The 19112-nt window shown below is 38.2% G+C and overlaps 1 protein-coding gene and 2 pseudogenes across 38 annotated transcripts in view; 1 reads left to right on the plus strand and 2 right to left on the minus strand.

Moving 5' to 3' along the window:
* The window catches only part of SDCCAG8 (SHH signaling and ciliogenesis regulator SDCCAG8), a 270085-nt gene that overhangs the window by 174014 nt on the left and 76959 nt on the right, over window positions 1-19112 (plus strand). For 33 of the 38 annotated variants that reach the window (XR_007909718.2, XR_007909716.2, XR_007909720.2 and 30 more), the window contains 2 exons: window positions 1179-1287; window positions 14838-14969. Coding sequence is in view for 30 of the 38 variants with exons in the window: in XM_051820787.2 (XP_051676747.1) it covers window positions 1179-1287; window positions 14838-14969 (241 nt within the window). In the remaining 8 variants the exon portion in view is untranslated. The remainder of the gene's footprint in view (window positions 1-1178; window positions 1288-14837; window positions 14970-19112) is intronic. The other 5 variants (XR_007909721.2, XR_007909722.2, XR_007909724.2 and 2 more) reach the window with 1 other exon arrangement.
* LOC127483660 (U4 spliceosomal RNA) lies at window positions 11340-11402 on the minus strand (annotated as a pseudogene).
* LOC100354207 (large ribosomal subunit protein eL34-like) lies at window positions 12436-12960 on the minus strand (annotated as a pseudogene).

Below are 19112 nucleotides of genomic sequence, written 5' to 3' on the forward strand. Positions count from 1 at the left end.
CATTATAATTCCACACCACATACTCCATGCTGATTGTACTATTAAAACAAAAGTTTAATTGATCCTCTCTCTTCCAGAAAAAAATGTTGCTTAATTTTAGTGCTTTGATTTATTTTGCTTTGTATGCTATATGCTTTTCACCAATCATTAGCTAGAACTGAAAAGAAATAAAAGACCTATTAGAACTTACACGTAGCGATAGCTTTCTCATGACTTAATGTATATTTGATGACATAGTAAAAAATAGTTTCTTATCCTATAGGTGAAAAATTGCTAACATAAAATTTATTAAATAATTTTCTAACTTATAAGGAGGAAATGTCATATTGACTCTCATAATTCTCTCCAGCATATTCAGTAGAGATTTTCTTCTAACAGCATTGGGTCAGAAGAAATGAAATTTCACCAGGTCCAGGAGACATCTTTCCATTAAAAACAAAATGAGGAAATTATAGGAGAAGTTTTTCTTTGCCCCCACTGCTATGGGATTCTAATGATCAAAGAGCCTTGAGCAGGATCTGGGGCTAAATAAGTTTTAACTGTTAAAACCACCTTAAGAACACTTTTAATTTTGATTTACAAAAGCACACTGTCTTCAATTTCTTTGACTACATTTTCACTGAAGTGCAAGCTGTTGACAATAAAATCAAAATCTGAGGGAAACTTACATAGTTCACCTCCATAATCAAAGAAATATGTGCAAAATTGGGCAAGGGGTGGTAAACTGTGTGAGCAAATAAGAAAAATAAAGCAATGATTATAGTGTAGAAGAAAGTTCCTCAATTATTTTAGTTTTTAATTGTCTGGTGGTGAGAATTTTTGACACTGTTTATAGTAAAATTGTCAAAATAAAATATAATATCTTGCATATTACAAAGATATAAGCATCTAGTACTCCATTTGAGGTATTTGACAATTTATTAACATGCTAAAACATTTACACCAAGCTGGTATGATCAAAAGTGTTTCTGGTATATAATTATTATGAAAATAAATGTCTCACAAGATTTAATGTCTTACCAGATGATAAGTCCTTTAACTGAGGATATTGAAAGTGATCTGGTGGCTAACAGGAAATGTGTAGTAGTCTAAGGCATTGTCCCACTCTACCTGTGGAAGCACTGCACAGCTACAACCACAAACATCTTATGTTGGTGGGGGTTTATTGTTATTTCTAGAAAATGAACAGTATTCACTGATGACCTCCCAGAATACATTTTTGACAAAGTTGATGGAAGAGTTCCGTACATTAGTCAAGAAGATGGATCAAATCTCTAAAAAAAGCAGGTAGGTAATGTCATAAAATATTTTCAGAGCACTGTTTGTATGATTACTGTAATTTCTCCTTAAAAATAGCATCTTCACTATGTTGTGGTCTAATAATAAAAGTTATTCTCTGTTGATACAAGTTTTCTATGAAAATATTTTCACTATGTGGACATTTTCTTGTTTGTCCATACAGATACTTTGATGTTTTTGCATGATTATTGAAGTGTACTATTGTTTGATTTTTTTTAATGTATAGAATTGAAGACTGAAATTCCAGAAAACAAAGATCAAGATAGCAATTAGTTTAATAAATGATACAGATAAATCAAGCACTTTAAAAATGTTATATTGATAAGTTAACACATTTTAATATATTATCATAGTTCTCCATGAACACAGAAAAGCTGTCTTTAGGTCAAATGGTAATAGACAAAATGTGTATATATAAAAATGAAAATAGATTATATTTTGAAATAAAATCATGCTTTAATTCTTATAAAATTACTTTAATATGACAGCCATTGTTCATTTTATAGGTATAATTCTCTCTTAAAACCATTGATTAAGATCTTAATGACATTTTTCTATGCATTTTCTTATCAGTTTTTCTCAATGAATAAATTATTTTATATTCTAAATTGCAAGAAGCCTGAGTCCTCATCTCAGCTCTGGCAGTATCTGTGGAATCTTGGACAAATTTATTTGACCTACTTGGACTATAGTTTCCTCTTTTATAAATGAATGAATGACATTGAACAGAATCACTTTGAATTGAAATATAAAAGGCAATATTCACATAACAGAAGGCAAATATCACATTACATGATGAAAAATAGCCTGGGTATCTTATTTTTCTGTAACTCAGTTTGATTTACACAGAGCAAAAAATATGGCTCAGCTAACTACTGACTTAGATGTCTCATTCAGAACAAATTGCAGGCAGATCAGAGCGTATCTGATCACTCTGAGTCCCATCTAGCATTCCTGCATCTACAAGCTATCCTAACTGCTAAAATCCACATCCTGAAGCTTTGGGGGAATCAGAGAACTCAGGAGCCTGGTTCTTTCTGCTCACAAGAAGGCAGAGGCTTCTATCACCAACCAGAATGTGCTCTGAAATGCACACCTTAATATATGTGTTATTTTCCTAGGGGAAGACCCCGAGTTGCCAAAATACTAGATACTTGCAGGAAATTTGACCAAGCAAGTCAAATTATTTTATCATGAAGGAGACTCTCATAAAATACCAAAAACAGTAGCTATTCTTAACTAGAAACAGTTCACTTGTCACACAATTTGTTAAAAACCAACTAGATCACATAATTTAGAGAAAAATTATATTAATCTGTGATCTATATTATTATGTTATCTCTAAGATTAGTTTGTGTAATTATTAACTAATATCTTGCTCTCTAAAGAAACGTAATTAGGGAAATTGAAATGTTTAAAAGATATACATTGCTTTAAAACATATAATTGTGCATAATATAAGTTGTTTAATTTCATGAAGTCTAGAGACAGGAAATACTTCACAGCAAGAACACCAAAACTGTTTAAATAACTGGTGAGTTGGTGAGCTAGCATTCTAACCTGTTTCAGGTTTGAAAGCTCATATAGTCTTTCTTATAATAATCACAGTATTTTACATGCAAATTTCAAGCCACAGTAATTATGATGAGGAAGTTTGGGAAGGCAAAGTTAACCTTTAAATTCAGTGGAGGGGGCCAGCACTGAGGCGTAGTAAGTTAAAGCCTCCACCTGTACCACTGGCCTCCTATATCAACAGCACCAGTTCTGAGTCCCGCCTGCTTCACTTCTGATCCAGCTCCCTGATAATGGCCTGGGAAAGCAGTGGAAGATGGCCCAGTGCTTGGGGCCGTGCACCCACGTGGGAGACCCAGAAGAAGCTCCTGGTTCTTGTTGTTGGGTTGGCCCAGCCCTGGCCATTGCAGCCATTTGGGGAGTGAACCAGCAAATAGAAGACCTCTCTCTCTCTCTCTCTCTCTCTCTCCGTGTGTGTGTGTGTGTGTTTCTCTCCCCCTCTCTGTCTGTAACTCTGCCTCTCAAATAAATAAATTAATACAATAAAAATAAATATATTCAGAGGATAAGTAGGCATACTTGGCAGGTGAGTGTTGACCCACAAGCCAAGGCTAACCTGTATGTGTCCTAAGCCCTCTTTTTCTTTCACTAGATCTGTTGACTTACCCTGTTCTCGTTTAATTAACTCAGAAGCTCTCCAGCTCATCTTCTCATTTTGCCACTTAGTGACAAAACCTTTGGTACATTGCCTAATCTCTAGAAACCTCACTTTCTCCATCTGTAAAAACATCTTAAGGGGCTGGCATTGTGGCGCAGCAGGTTAAGCCATTGCCTGTGCTGCCGGCATCCCGTCTGAGTGCTGGTTCAAGACCCATCTGCTCCACTTCCAAGTCAGCTCCCTGCTCATGTACCTAAGAAAGCAGCAGCAGATGACCCTTGTGCTTGGGTCTCTGCTGCCCATGTAGGAGACCTAGATGGGGTTCTGGGCTCCATCTGGCCCAGTCCCAACTGTCACAGCCATTTAGGAATTGAACCAGTGAATGGATGACCTCTGTGTGTGTGTGTGTGTGTGTTACACTGCCTTTCAAATAAATAAATAAATCTTAAGCCACCTTGCAGGATTGTGTTGGGAATTAGAACTATATGTAGAGATGCATACCCAAAAAAAAAAAAAAAAAAAAAGGCCGGCGCCACAGCTCACTAGGCTAATCCTCCGCCTTGCAGCGCCGGCACACCAGGTTCTAGTCCCGGTCGGGGTGCCAGATTCTGTCCCGGTTGCCCTCTTCCAGGCCAGCTCTCTGCTGTGGCCAGGGAGTGCAGTGGAGGATGGCCCAAGTCCTTGGGCCCTGCACCCCATGGGAGACCAGGATAAGTACCTGGCTCCTGCCATCGGATCAGTGCGGTGCGCTGGCTGCAGCGCGCCGGCCGTGGCGGCCATTGGAGGGTGAACTAACGGCAAAAGGAAGACCTTTCTCTCTGTCTCTCTCTCTCACTGTCCACTCTGCCTGTCAAAAAAAAAAAAAAAAAAAAAAAAAAAAAAAAAAAAAAAAGCATACCCACCTACCTACCCATGTGTGCAGTCTTCCCTTTATATTCTCAGGGGATTGGTCCCAAAACCCCTTGCAGATATCAAAATCCACAGATGCTCAAACCCTCATATAAAGTAGCATAGTAGTTGCATTTAATCTGCACACATTTCCCATGTACTTCATTTTTACTTTTTTAATTTTAATTTCTTTTAATTTTTTTATTTTATTTGAGAGGCAGAGATACAGAATGAGAGAGAGAGAGAAAGATCTTCCGTCTGCTGTTCACTCACCAAATGGCTGCAATGGCTAGGGCTAGGCCAGGACGAAGCCAGGACCCAGAAGCTTCATCCCAGCTTCTTATGTGGGTAGCAGGGCCCAAGGACTTGGGCCATCTTCTGCTGCTTTCCCAGATGCATTAACAGAGCAGCCAGGACTCGAACTCGCACCCATATGGAATACTGGTATATAGGTGGTGGCTTAACCCACTGGGCCATTACTCTGGACCCATGTTTATTTTCTAATAATATTTGTTTGAGAGGCAGGAGTGCGGGGGGCGGAGAGAGAGAGAGAGAGAGAGAAAGAGAGAGCAAGTGATCTCCCATCTACAGCTTCACTCCCTAAATTCCTGCAGTGGCCATAAAGGCTGAAGCCAGGAGCAGGGAACTCAGTACAGATCTCCTACATGGGTGGCAGGAACTTAATTACTAGGTTCATCACTACTGTCTCCCAAGGTCTGTATTAGCGGGAAACCTGAGTCAGGAGCCCTAGCCAGGAGTCTATTCCAGGCACTTTGATAGGGGACAAAGACATCGAAATTGCCCAATAGGGCAAATGCCCACCCCTTCTCATATACTTTAATCTCCACATTACTTATAATACCTAATACAATGTATATGCCACATAAGTAATAGTTGGACTATATTGCTTAAAGAATAATGACAAGAAAAAAGAGTCTGTACTTATTCAGTACAGTTGGACTTTTTTAGTCTGTGGCCCCATTATCCAGAAGCTGTGGATACAGGGGGCTGAGCATATAAAGCACTATACTAGATACATCGTAAGACACCGTAGCTGCTAATGTCATCCATGGCACAGTTTTTGGCATTGTGACTGGTAATTTGGATATCACTTTGCCAAACTATTATTGTCTTTGCCAGGGAAGGTGTGATTGCTATTTTCAAACGAAAAGTTTGTATCACAGTGAAAACCTTATTAACGGCAAAGCAGAATCAGGAAAATGGTTGTGTTTATGTTTCGGGTCATTCTCCGGTAGCTGGTTTTGTAAATCTGGTGAATTTAAATAGGCACCTACAGTAAAAATATACTAATGGACTCAACACAATAGTTTGACAAGTAGTAAACACTCAATAAATCGCTGCTTATTATTTTTAAAACTTTTATGAGCCCCCTAAAGTTATAAAAGGTACACTTTTTGTACCTCACAAGAAGATAATAAATATGTTGTGGTTTTAGAATTATGTGTTTGTTTGCTCTTAATTTCTTATCAATTCAGTCTCATGTCTCCCTTTCTTACTATGACATTTTCAAGTGACTTATTCATGCCAAATTTATCATCCATTTTGATGTTATCTTCGACTTTGAAGCCACCTATATAACTTGAAGGGCTCAGAGTACTTCTAAATAAAATCTATAAATGTCATAAACCCTGTAGAACCACTCCAGGAGTGTGCCTCTGCACATTTGAACTTTAGGGAAAAATAATTTTCCCTGTGCTTTGGTGTGAGGAAAATCTTAGAGTTTCTCAAGTTTTGTCATTCTGGAAACTCAGTCTCCACAGTAATTGTTTGATCCATATGGCAATTTTTGTCTAAATTTCCCTCGGAGTGCTACAGTAAAATTTTTCCTGGAAGTAGGTATATTTATTTTATATTGATCAGTGATTTAAAACACATTTTTTGCCCTCCTTTCCTTACTAGCAACATTTCTCTAAGAGTTTTATGTTATTCAAAATGCCATACCAAACAAATGGTTTCCTACCATTTCAAATAAGCTTTTTTTAACTCACAGATCTAGTCATTTGACTGGAGCCCTTGCGGAATCACTGGAAAAACTGACAATCTGGGCTTGCCGTGCCCGCGTGCTCGTACTCTCTGCCCCAGCCTCGTGCTAGGCTGCTCTGTGAAAGTGTTTTGAAATGGTACCTCCGTGTGTGTGTCTGCTGAAAACACTTTCTCCCCAAGTAGAGCGCAAGTCGCATTATGACAGTGACGATTGCTTCTGTTCTCTGGAAGCCTCCAGAGTGGTTAGCACAGTACTTTCTGCACTGTGTGTATTCCACACTGTGCGTGGAGTGGTGTCTGCAACCCTAGGGTTTGTGAATGGCACATCCCATTTTAAAACTAAAAATGAATTGCTGATTCCATGCATTTTATATAGCTTGTTTTTGACCATCAGGCAAGAGAATTAATTCCATTCTGCTTTTAATTGGCACCAGGCAGACATTCTGGCTGATTTTAGTTGAAGCTCATATAAACTTTAGCTACCCCTTCCGTCTGTACGTACTCCCCAGTATGCTGAAAGCTTATTACAGTTATGGGGTTGTTTTTGAGGGAGGTAAATGTAGATATTTAAATATCGTTGGTACAACTGTGATTTTTCTTTATCAAAGGAAGGAAGTGTTCCCTCTCCCCAGGCACTTAGATCAATCAGCAGTAAAATGTTGCAGTGTGATTGGCTTCACAGTGCGATCTAAAACCTGGCCTTGGAAGAGCTCCGAAAGGTCGGGTGCTGGCTGGGAGTGAGCCTCTGCCAGCAGAGTGAAGATCAAGAATGTGCTAGAGAGCAAGAATGTGCTAGGTTTTAGCCTCTCTCCACGTTCACGTTGAAAAGAACAGAATAGAGCACAGAACCAAGATCCGTGTGGTTTTGATTCCCTTCTTTCTTTTCTGTCATTGTCACTTTCTGGGTTGCTAGGCTTGTGGATTGATGTCTAACACTGCCCATGGTGTATTTGTGATTTGCGTTTTGTAATTAAGAGGAACAATGGGAGTCCATGGGGTCTCATTATATATAATGGTTGGTTTAATTTGTTTCACTTCTATCTTGTTAATTGTAAATTGATCATTAAGATTTGAATTCTAATCTGTCACCAGGGTTGTGAGTATTGAGGCTAGAGCAATGATCCTGGTTTTAATCACTGATGATGAGAAACAAATTTTATAATTTTGGTACATATTGCAGTTCATATATTTTAACACTGTATTTTATGGTGTTATAAATATTGTTAAATGACTTTTAGTGTAGTTTTACTGTGTGGACTATAATGTATAAATTATATTACTGTTTTGGCAACAGTAGGTATCCAACTGTGTGAGTTTAATTGAAGTAAAGAACACACCACCCGGTTGAACTATTTTTTTTCCCTTGCATGTTTAGATGATGTAGGTTGTGATACTACAAAAATTATACTCTACAATAGGAGACTAATATTGCCTTCTGCTAGTTGTTAACAAAAGCCAAACCGGAATCTAAAGGAATAAAAAATTAAGGTGTCATGTTTTACTTTAGAAGCAATTATCATTATAATCTGAATTATAGTAGTAAAATATTTCATGCAAGTGCAATTACATAATATAGCTGGTATATGAAAAATCAGAGAAAAGTTCATGCTTCTGTAAAGCCAGCAATTACCTAAATTTTCCATGAAAAATGGATTAGAGTCAATTATCCTTTTAAATGAGCCTTGGGTAACCATGCTACAAATGGATCTCAAAACTAACATAGAAACTGGTAACATTACTCTTTGAATTTTGCAAATTACTGGTTCTATGACTATGTCAGGAAGCCTACACTGATAAAGGATGATATGTATGCACATAAATCAAATTTTTATTTATTTTATGGAGGTTGATAGGCAAATTAAAATTATAAATAAAGAGAATATCAAAATTATGCAAAGTGAAAAATAGATTATTGCAATAACATGCTTATAGTAATATGAATTTTACATGTAGCATTTTCATTTTTGTGATTATGTAATTCAACCTTAACACAGAGAATTTGGAAAATACAAAGAATTAAGGAAAAATTTTCTGTAACACGACCATCCAGATAACTATTGTCAATTTTTGACATACATCCTTTCAGTCATTTTTCTGTGTGTATGTAAATATGTTAGGTAGCATACTGTGATTGAGATTATACAATATATACAGTTTTGCATCTGCTTTTTACCTAATATCATCTATTATAACAAATTTTTCCACATTACTAAATACACTGGAAACAAAAAAATTTTTTAAAATATTTATTTATTTGAAAAGTGGAGTTACTGAGAGGGAGAGGAAGAAACAGAGAAGTCTTCCATCTACTGGTTCACTCCCCAAATGGGTGCAACAGCCAGGGCTGGGCCAGGCCGAAGCCAGGAGCCCAGAGCTTCATCCAGGTCTCCCACGTGAGGGCAGGGACCCAACTACTTAGGCCATCTTCTGCTGCTTTTCAGGCACATTGTCAGGAAGATGGATCAGAAGTGGAGCAGCTGAGACAGGATGCCTGCACTGGCTTTAACCTGCTGTGCCTCAACGCCAGCCCCAACAAAATTTTAATTGAATCATTTGTATGTGTAATAATTCATTAGATTCTCAAAGAGTGTGAGGCAGTATTGCACAACAGTTGAAACTACTCCATTAGAGTTGGACAGACTAATATTTGTGTCTGGGCTTGGCTACTGACCATTTGGGTGACCTTAGGCCAGTCATTAAACTTCGTATTTACTTTACAAAGAAATGAAAATAAACAATCACCTGTAGGATTGAGATCATTAATGTATAAGATGGATTCCACTATTTGGCACAGAGTAGACATGCAATGAATATTTGACAGTAGTATCTGATTTTTATTTTTTTTGACAGGCAGAGTTAGAGAGAGAGAGAGAGGCAGAGAGAAAGGTCTTTTCCGTTGGCTCACCCCCCAGATGGCTGGTACAGCCGGCGCGCTGCGCTGATCCGAAGCCAGGTGCTTCCCCTTGGTCTCCCATGCGGGTGCAGGGCCCCAAGCACCTGGGCCATCCTCCACTGCACTCCCGGGCCACAGCAGAGAGCTGGCCTGGAAGAGGAGCAACTGGGACAGAATCCAGCACTCCGATCGGGACTAGAACCTGGGGTACCAGCGCTGCAGGCGGAGGATTAGCCTAGTGAGCTGCAGCGCCAGCTAGTATCTGATTTTTTATGTATTTCTTTAAACAAAAATGAAATTGAATATTTTATAAATATTTGTTGACAATTTGTGTTTCTTCTTCCATGGATTTTTTTTTTTTTTTTTTTTTTTTGACAGGCAGAGTGGACAGTGAGAGAGAGAGACAGAGAGAAAGGTCTTCCTTTGCCGTTGGTTCACCCTCCAATGGCCGCCGCGGCTGGCGCGCTGCGGCCGGCGCACCGCGCTGATCCGATGGCAGGAGCCAGGAGCCAGGTGCTTTTCCTGGTCTCCCATGGGGTGCAGGGCCCAAGCACCTGGGCCATCCTCCACTGCACTCCCTGGCCACAGCAGAGGGCTGGCCTGGAAGGGGGGCAACCGGGACAGAATCCGGCGCCCCGACCGGGACTAGAACCCGGTGTGCCGGCGCCGCTAGGCGGAGGATTAGCCTAGTGAGCCGCGGCGCCGGCCTCTTCCATGGATTTTTTTTCAGATACCTTATACTTTACTAAATTGGATTTTGTTGAAGAGTAGAGTTAGTGCTTTATTTACTGATGCTTTTAATTTTTATTGTTGTTACCTTTTTGTAAAAACATTCCCATCCTTTGTATTTTTTAATCATTAAAATGTATTCTTAGAGCAGTTTTAGGTTCATAGAAAAATTGAAGAGTTTCTATGTATCTTCTGTCACCATATATGTCCAACCGCCCATATTATCAACATTTACATTTATATTATGAATTTTTCAAAATCAAAATGACTTAAAAAGTTCAATACATACTCATTGTTATAATTCATAAAATATGAAAAAGGGAGACCAGTGTTGTGGTAAAGCAGAGTAAGCCACTGTTTGGATACTGACATGCTGTATTAGGCCAACAATATGAGTCCTGACTGTTCCACTTCTGATCCAGCACCCCGCTAATGTCCCTGCAAAAGCAATGAATGATGACCCAGGTACTTGGGCCCCTGACACCCACTTGGGAGACCAGGTTGGAGTTCCTGGCTCCTGGCTTCAACCTGGCCCATGCTAGCTTTTGCGGCCATTTGAAGAGTGAACCAATGTATGGAAAGAGTCTTTCCCTCTCTCTCTCTATCTCGCTCTCGTGCTCACTCTCGCCATTCTTCTCTAATGCTCTAACTTTTAAATAATAAGTAAATAAATATCTTTTAAAAACATGGGAAATGATGAATAAAGAAAAGGAAAAACATTCCTAATCCTGAACACTCAGAAATAATTAATATTTGGTATACTTGTCAAAATATTTTTAATTATAAGATGGAATCACATTATATGTGTTGATTTTTAATATTTTTTCTTTCTTAACAACGTATCATATTTTAGGTCAATAGTAACACTAATAAATAGCCACATTATCTGGATAGCATCTTGATCTTCCATTGTAAAAGTAATATAACTGATCTGTTGATAGATATCTGGATAAGTTTCCAGGCAAGGTTTTTCTTTTCCTAGAAAAAATGCCATAATGAGTATTCTCACACAGCTACAAGATTTTTTTCATTCCCACACAGCTATGAGATTTTTTTCAAATACATGATTTTTATTTGTAAAATTATTATATTTTTATACTATAAAATTTATTTTTGTGTGATTTTTCTTTTTAAAAGTGCATTTTTCTTAAAAAGTACTGAGAATAGTTAGGTATTCTGTATTTTATGCTAATCTGCTTTAAAGATATATTGTCTTATTTTAAATTTTTATTATTGCCTGATATGATAAGGAGATAGTAATTTTAGAAGGAGCATTAAATGTAAAGTGTATTATAGCGCCCTCTAATTTATTTACGTTGTGATTTTTCAAAGGAGAAACATAAATCATTATTAAATCATTAGCAATAATTGTGCCTTGGATAAACCTCTTTGGCTACAATACTTCCACTGCATAAAGCTGGACTATTTCAAATATGGGTAGTTTCTTACCAAGAGAAGCAAATATAGATTGAGCAGTTGATCTGAACTTAAAAGTAAAATGATCTATGCCCTCATATATAATCTAGTAAGATAAGACACAAAGCACAATTCAAAACAAAAATAAGTATTTTTTAAAGATTTATTTATTTATTATTTGAAAGATAGAGTTACAGAGAGGCAGAAAGAGAGAGAGAGAGAGAGAGAAGTCTTCCATCCACTGGTTCACTTCCCAAATGGCTACAATGGCCAGAGCTGGGCCAATCTGAAGCCAGAAGTCTATAGCAGTGAATTGGAACCCTTTTGTGTGTTGTTTGCAACTTTGAGAAACATCTTTTTATCTTTAAGCTCTGAGATCTTTATTATAATATGTCTTTGGATAGACTTGGTTGAATTGAATCTGAGCTTTTGACCTTCCTATACCCGAATAATTGTATCTTTCCCTAGGACTGGGAACTTTCTGCTATTATCTCTTTGGATATGTTTCTGTCTCTTTGACATTCTCAAGTTCCTTTGAACCCCAATAATTCAGATATTTGCTCTTTTCATGATGTCCCAAAGTTTCCATATGCTTTTCTTTATTTCTCTTAATTGCTTTTACCTTTTTCTCCTCCATCTGTGTGTTTTCATGTAGTCTGTCTTCAAGTTCATTGATTATTTTATTTCACCTACTCTGCTATTGATGCCCTCTATCACAATTTTAAATGTCATTCGTTTGAGAGGTAGACAGAGCAAGAGCAAGAGACAGACAGATGGAGATAGAGAGTTTCCATCCTCTGGCTCACTCACCAAATGTCTGCAACTTCTGGGGCTGGGCTAAGGATGAAGCTGGGAACCAGGAACTCAGTCTTCCAACATGGGTGGCAGGGATCCAGCTATTTGAGCCATCACCTGTGTCTTCTCAGAATCCAGGTTAGCAGGAAGCTGGAATCAGGAATGGAGCTGATACTTGAACCCAGGCATTCTGATATGGGATGTAGGCATCCCAACATAATCAAACACCCACCCCACCTTTTAAATTTTATTGGTGTACTTTTCAGTTGAAAGTTTTCTTTTTATTTGTTTGAATTACTTCCATTTCTCTGTTACACTATTAAGTCATTTCTCTTGAAATTCATTTGAGTTTCCTTAAAACAGCTATTTTGGTTTTGGTTTTTATTTTTTTAATTACTCAAAAGTTTCATGTTTTTATTTAGCTTTCTGACTCTGTGCTTGTGCCTTCAACACTATCACAATGATTTTCTGCTCCTCAATAAGGAAAGTGCACTTGATCTGTCATGGACACATTTAGCACACATGGAACCACCACAGGCCCTGCTGACATGTTTTTTCATTTTAGACAGTCTCATCAGAACTTTAGGTCTCACAGCATGAACCCCACGAAGTCTTCCTGGGCAAACACCACATGCTAATTCTGGTACCTTCCCAATCTCTTAGTGTAAAGGTGAACAATTTTGCTACCAAGAGTTCGGGACTGTCTGGTTTTGTTGGAGGCTGTATTGTAGGCAAGCCTACAGCATTATGTCAAATGCTGGACCATTATGACCACCTCTAAGCACCGTCCCAGATGAGAAACAGCTATTTGGAAATTTCTATGTAAACATTTGAAAACTTTATTTCCTACATGGTTGGTTTCTGGTACTTTATTTTATTGGTTAGGTGTGGTTGCAGTTCCTTGGAAGTTCTTGACACTTGGTGTATGATACAATTTGCACACTGAAGGATTAGTTATAATAATTAGCTTAATTTGTGGCTGTCCTTCTAGAAGTTCTAAGCAGTCTGCTAAGTTTGTCTGAGTCTACAGACATGCTATTTCAGCACTAGATAGTTCTCAAAGTTGAGATTTGCTTTGGGTCTGCTCTTGATGTTTATTCTCTCATTTCATGCCTACGATATTCCCCAAGATTAGATTTATGCCAAACTTCAGTTAATATATTATTTAGAATGAACTGGAGAAATGCCTAAAAAGGGATAATGCATTCCTAGGAGCCTCTCTTTGTGGCTAAGGTCAACCCACGCTCCTAGTCCTTTGGTTACAAATGCCATGATGCTAGATCACGAGCCTACAGACACCAATGCAGTCTAAGGGTAAGCTGTAATCTGTCTGCTGAGGTGGACTCACAGCTTGACGCTGGTCCTACAAACAACTGTCATACTGGCTAGGGTGTAAGATTGATCAACTAGGGTCATGGAACTCCACTTGGTCTTAACACAGGTCCAGAGGCTCTGTTTGTAGGCGCTGGCCTGGGAAGAGGGGTCATTAGGCTCTACTCAATGTTGGGTTTTACCATCCTGATATTGAGTCCCAAAACAGTCCTGTGGTTTCTTGCTGTCTGAGTTTACAGTAGGAATAATTGAGGAAGCTCCTCAGCTAAACAGGCAGACACTCAGTGGGTCACACCTAGGTCTTACAGTCAACTGTAGGCACTGTGCAATCTTGGGTGTGCTCATAGGCCCAGACGAAGATAATGGTAACATACACCAAAGCAAGACCTTCCAACCAGAATACAGGTCCCCATCTGATACTGGGGCAAGTCCAGAAACTCAATTCATAGGCACTTGCCTGAGGATAGGGACTAGTAAGATCTGCCCAGTGTTGGTCTTTAACAGCCTTGCACTGAGTCCCAAGACACAGTCCTATAGTACTTTGCTGTCTGCTCAAGGTTGGAGGACAGTGATAAAGGTAGTCTCTTGGCCACCCAGACTGACACATACCTGGGTCTGTTAGTCAGTGGGCCCTACAGTGCCCCGGGGTTGGATAGAAGATCTGTGCACTGAAATAAGAGCACAGGTCTCTCCTGACACTGTAAAGGTCTAGAGTCTTTGTCCCAGAGCACAGGCCTTGGAGGTTGAGCGCTCTGGGCTTTATCTGGTGTGAACCCAGTTCTGTGCTCCAAGGTAACTTCTGGAGCTCCCTCTCCTGTGCTACTCTGCAGTAGCTGGAGTCTTGCTCAATTTTCTGGGCCCAGATAAGTTGATACATAAAATTAACCATCACGGAACTGTTAGATTTTAACTATATGTGCTTAAATTGGCTATGTTAACTAAAAAACTATTATAGAAATAAGGCCTTGAGTTGCTTTTTTAGCTCTCTGGTGACTAGACAGTAAGCACTCAGTAAATATTTGTTCAATGAGTGATAGTCTTTTTAAAAAGAGATTTAATCATTACCACTTTAGTCTTGTTCTTTAGAAAAGTCATTTCTGTCTGACACTTGAGTCCCTATAATTCATATATCCTTCTACTAGATTTTGCAATTTCTGGAAAAAAAAAGTTTATACTTTTTTACACTATTATATTTAAGCTTTATTACACTATTATACTTAGAGTTTAAGATAAGTTTAAGGTTATACAATAAAATATACTCTAATAATAAGAACCTTTTAACATCTGTTATTTCTGTGTTTTCATCTCTAGATCTACGAAAGCTCAACTCATTCAAGAAAAAAGGTATATTTATGACAAACTGGAAAAATTACAGAGAAGAAACGATGAATTGGAGGAGCAGTGTGTCCAGCATGGGACAGTACATGAAAGAATGAAGCAAAGGTAATAAAGAATTAATAATCAGCTGATGTTCTGTAGATTGCATGTGTTTACTTCATAAGCAGAGGAGGAATTGTTGTGGAATAAATGGAATTTATGATAATTCTGATAGTAACTTATACTTTGAAAAAGATTTATTTATTTGAAAAACAGTGAGAAAGAGAGAAAGAGAGAGAGAGAGAGAGAGAGAAGAGAGAGAAAGGTCTTCCTTCTACTGATTCACTTCGCAAATACCCACAAAGCTGGGGCTGGGCCAGGCTGATTCAGGAGCAGGAACTCCATCTGGGTCTCCCACATGAGTGGCAGGAACCCAAGCACTTGGGCCATCATCTGCTGCCTCCTAGGAGCATTAGCAGGATGCTTGATCAGAAGCAGAGACCGGACTGGATCCCAGACACTCCAACATGGGATGTAGGAGTCCCAAGCAGCAGCACAGCCTGCTCTACCACAACACCCTCCCCTTCTGATACTTTATTTATGTTTCCTTAATTTAGGTTGTTCTTTTTACGTACAGAGAGGAGAGCACATCCCTTACTATTCTCTAATGATATAAAATTGGGTAGAACAGTGGAAGAAAGCCATCCATCTTTATAGTACATGTTGATAATATTGTAATATGGAAGAATTTCATAACTTCCCTTCTAGAAATTAGGTTTTATGTGCTGTATGCAAGATAAAACTTGTAATAGGCTTAAAGAGGCTAAATGTCTTATCAGAAGTTGTACTGATAGTACTGGTAGAGTCAGTACTTGATCACAATCAAAAGTTGTTTCTTTCTAGCAGTGTTACTTTGAGTTAAGTCACTCAACCTCTCTGAGTGTCTGTTTCCTCACCCAAATATTGGTAATAATATCCACTTTGATATAACTATCAACTAAAGCAGCTGGCTCATGTTAGCCACATACTAAGTGTCAGCATTTATTACTCTCTTTTTCCTAGAGAAAGAAACTCCACTCAGAGAAACTGATGGATTTACTCAATGTGACAATGGAATAAAGGTGGAGTTTAAACTTCAGTCTTAATTTTGACTCCAAATTCTTTCTCCTTTTTATGCAGTATTGGATTTGTTTTTCTTTTTGTTTTTTTTTTTTTGGTAGTAAATACAATCCCTATATCTTTTATGAATATGCCATTTCTAATTTCTGTATAGTAGTGGATCTTCCAGGAATAAAAATCTGAGCATTTTATAGCCAACAATGAATGGTTTCTGTAGATTTGGACCTTAACGCAGCAATCACATGTATAACAGAAGCAGTGAACCTTCCAGTAAAAATGGTTTTCTTCACCTCAGACTTCCCATCCCCACCCTATTCCTTAGCTGCCCCATGCTGTCTCTGTTTCAAAACAGTTGTTGAATAATTGAGGGAAAATGAAAATGGTAGGGCCAATGTTGTGGCAGCAGGTTAAGCAGCTGCATGTCACATCATCATCTCATATCCAAGTGCTAGTTTGAGTCCTGGCTGCTCCGCTTCCAATCTAGCTTGATGCTATTGCACTTGGGAAAGCATCGGATAATGGCCCAAGTTCTTGGGTCCCTAATACTCATGTGGGAGACCCAGATTGAGTTCCTGGCTCTGGGATTTGTCCCAGCTCAGCCCTGGCTATTGTGGTCATTGTGGGGTGAACCAGTAGATGGAAATGTGCACTCTCTCACTCTCTCACTTTCCCTCTCTCTCTGACACTCTGCCTTTCAAATAAATAAATACATTTTTATAAATGAAAATGTGTATAGACTCCTTTTATTTTTTAAGACTGAAAGTAAATTTCTCCTCCTAGGGAGGGTGGAGATATTTTTACAACTTTTATTACTTGCTTCATTGAATAAGGGCAGTCAGAAAATAACACCACATTTCAGTTACCAAAATATTAAAATATGAGTATATTCATAAAGTAATAATCATTCATTCACACATTAAGATATTTACTAAACCCACATGTTGTTCTCAGCCAAGGCTCAGCATACATTTTCTATAGGTTTAGAAAGTAAATAGTTTTGACTTTGCAGACCTCACCTGGTAGACTTTTTTTGTTTTTTTTATTTTTACAACCCTTTAAAAAAGTGAAGACCACACTTAGGTGGAGGACCAAAACACAAGGGCGATAGTTTGCCTTGGGCCATAGTTTGCTTCCTGTACTAGGGAACCAAGGCATGATTTCTAGCATTTCATATTTCACCTTTGCATATTGCTTTAGAGTTTACAAAATACATTCATGCATGTTGTCTTATATACCTTGAGGCAAACCTGGAAACTAGCTATTGTTATCATTTCCGTTTCCATATGGAGAATTAACTCAAAAAGATAAACTTGCCAAGTGAAGCTAAGAGAGTAAAGTAAGGATTCATTCATCCAACAGATATTTATTGAAAATTGCTACTGTGTGTCATGTTCTGTGCTATATGCTGGCAATAAAATAGCCAAGTAGTTCCCACACTAGTGGAGGTTACATCCTAGTGGAGGTTACAGATGGCTACTGACAAAAGTATCTCACAAATGGCTGACTACAATAAGGATCAGTTCTATAAAAGAGAAACGCTTTGTGATACATTTAAGAAGGGAACTTCTGATCAGGGAAAACTTTAAGTCTGTAAACAATAAGGTAAGGAGTATTACCTTTCTGGAGCAGAAATGGACAAACACTGCCTTAGTCCACAACTCAGTTTTAATGGCCCAGAAACATAGTACTCCCCATTCATTTCTGTGTTATTTGTGGCTGCTTTTGTGCCACAAGGTCTAAGTTGTATAGCTGAGTCAGAGACTGTGACCTCTTGACTACAAAGCATGATGTTTTTACCATATGATCTGGTTCTAAAAAAGTTTGGTGACTCCTGTTCTAGAGAAACAAAACTAAAACTAAAAATCCTGGGATAGGATATATAAACTTTTGAGGAAGAGAAAAAAGTGTGTTTGTAATATAAAGAATAAGGAAAAGAGTGGCATGTGATTAGGTTGGAGAAGTAGGTAAGGGCCATACCTAAATGTGTGGCCTTTCTTTTTTTTTTTAAGAGACCTTTTATTTTTTTTTTCCGATTATTAAGAGAAGAATAAAAATATTTTTTAAATGTGATCAGTTTCTCATTTTAAAAATAGGATTCTAACTACAAATTCGATAACAGTTTAGAGCAGAGCCATTAGCATTTACGCAAAACCAGTTAGCAAGTTACTGAAGTAATCAAGTGATGATACTGGCTTGAACGATAATGATCATAATAGTTAGGAGAGAAGTAGAGACTGGTGAATGGAGAGGAGGGATATTCAACAGGAATTCCTTGATGGCTATTGGTGTTCAGTAGAGGAGAGGAGATGTGAAGGATGGCACTGGTTTTTCCAACACGAAGAATGGGAGTCTAGTGATGCTACTTACTGAGAACTAGAGCACACCCCAAAGAAGCAGCTTTGTGGGGGAGATGCCCTGGGTTTGGGATAAGACAACAGGTTACGTTTTGGTCATGTTGTATTTAGGGTTCAAACTGTTGCAGTGGTTATGTTTAAAAAACAAAAAAAGTAGATGGAGCTCAGGAGACAGATCTAGCCTGGAGGCAGAAATCTCTTTTGGCCAAAACTTGGGAATGAATGAGGTCCCATGGGGGGGGGGGGGGACAGAAGAGGAAGGGATGAGATCTTATGGAATCCTAAAAAATGCAAACAGATTTAAGGTACTAGAACCTTGTAAGAGCCCCTCAGTGTATGGAGAAAATGAGTCCCAGGTCTCTGGAGCACCACTGGGCTATGAGTTGTGTCAACAGCCCCAGGAACCCTGGCTGTCGGATCAGTTTGGCAGTTTTATTTCCTTTTTTCCCTTTCATATAGGCATGTGCTGTTTTAGTTATATACCTTAAAATAATTCTCTAGAGACATTAAGCTTTTGATTGAAACATAACTAGTAATGAATTTAAAATTGATAATAACTTTGCAAATTAGCCTCACAATGATCTTTAACAAATCTCTAAGTTCTGTTTTCCTAGTAGAAATTTATTCTTCAAAAGTCAGTGTTAAATATGAAATATAGTATGGATTATTTATCTAATTTGACATTTTAATTTTGAGAAATTACAACTATTCGCTATTTTCATAGAGATGCTTGAGAACAAAAGTCTGAATCTTGACCTTTATTTCATCATTTAAAAAGAAAAATGGGAACACCAAT

This window comes from Oryctolagus cuniculus, chromosome 13 (genome assembly GCF_964237555.1).
Source record: "Oryctolagus cuniculus chromosome 13, mOryCun1.1, whole genome shotgun sequence".
Taxonomy (NCBI): domain Eukaryota; kingdom Metazoa; phylum Chordata; class Mammalia; order Lagomorpha; family Leporidae; genus Oryctolagus; species Oryctolagus cuniculus.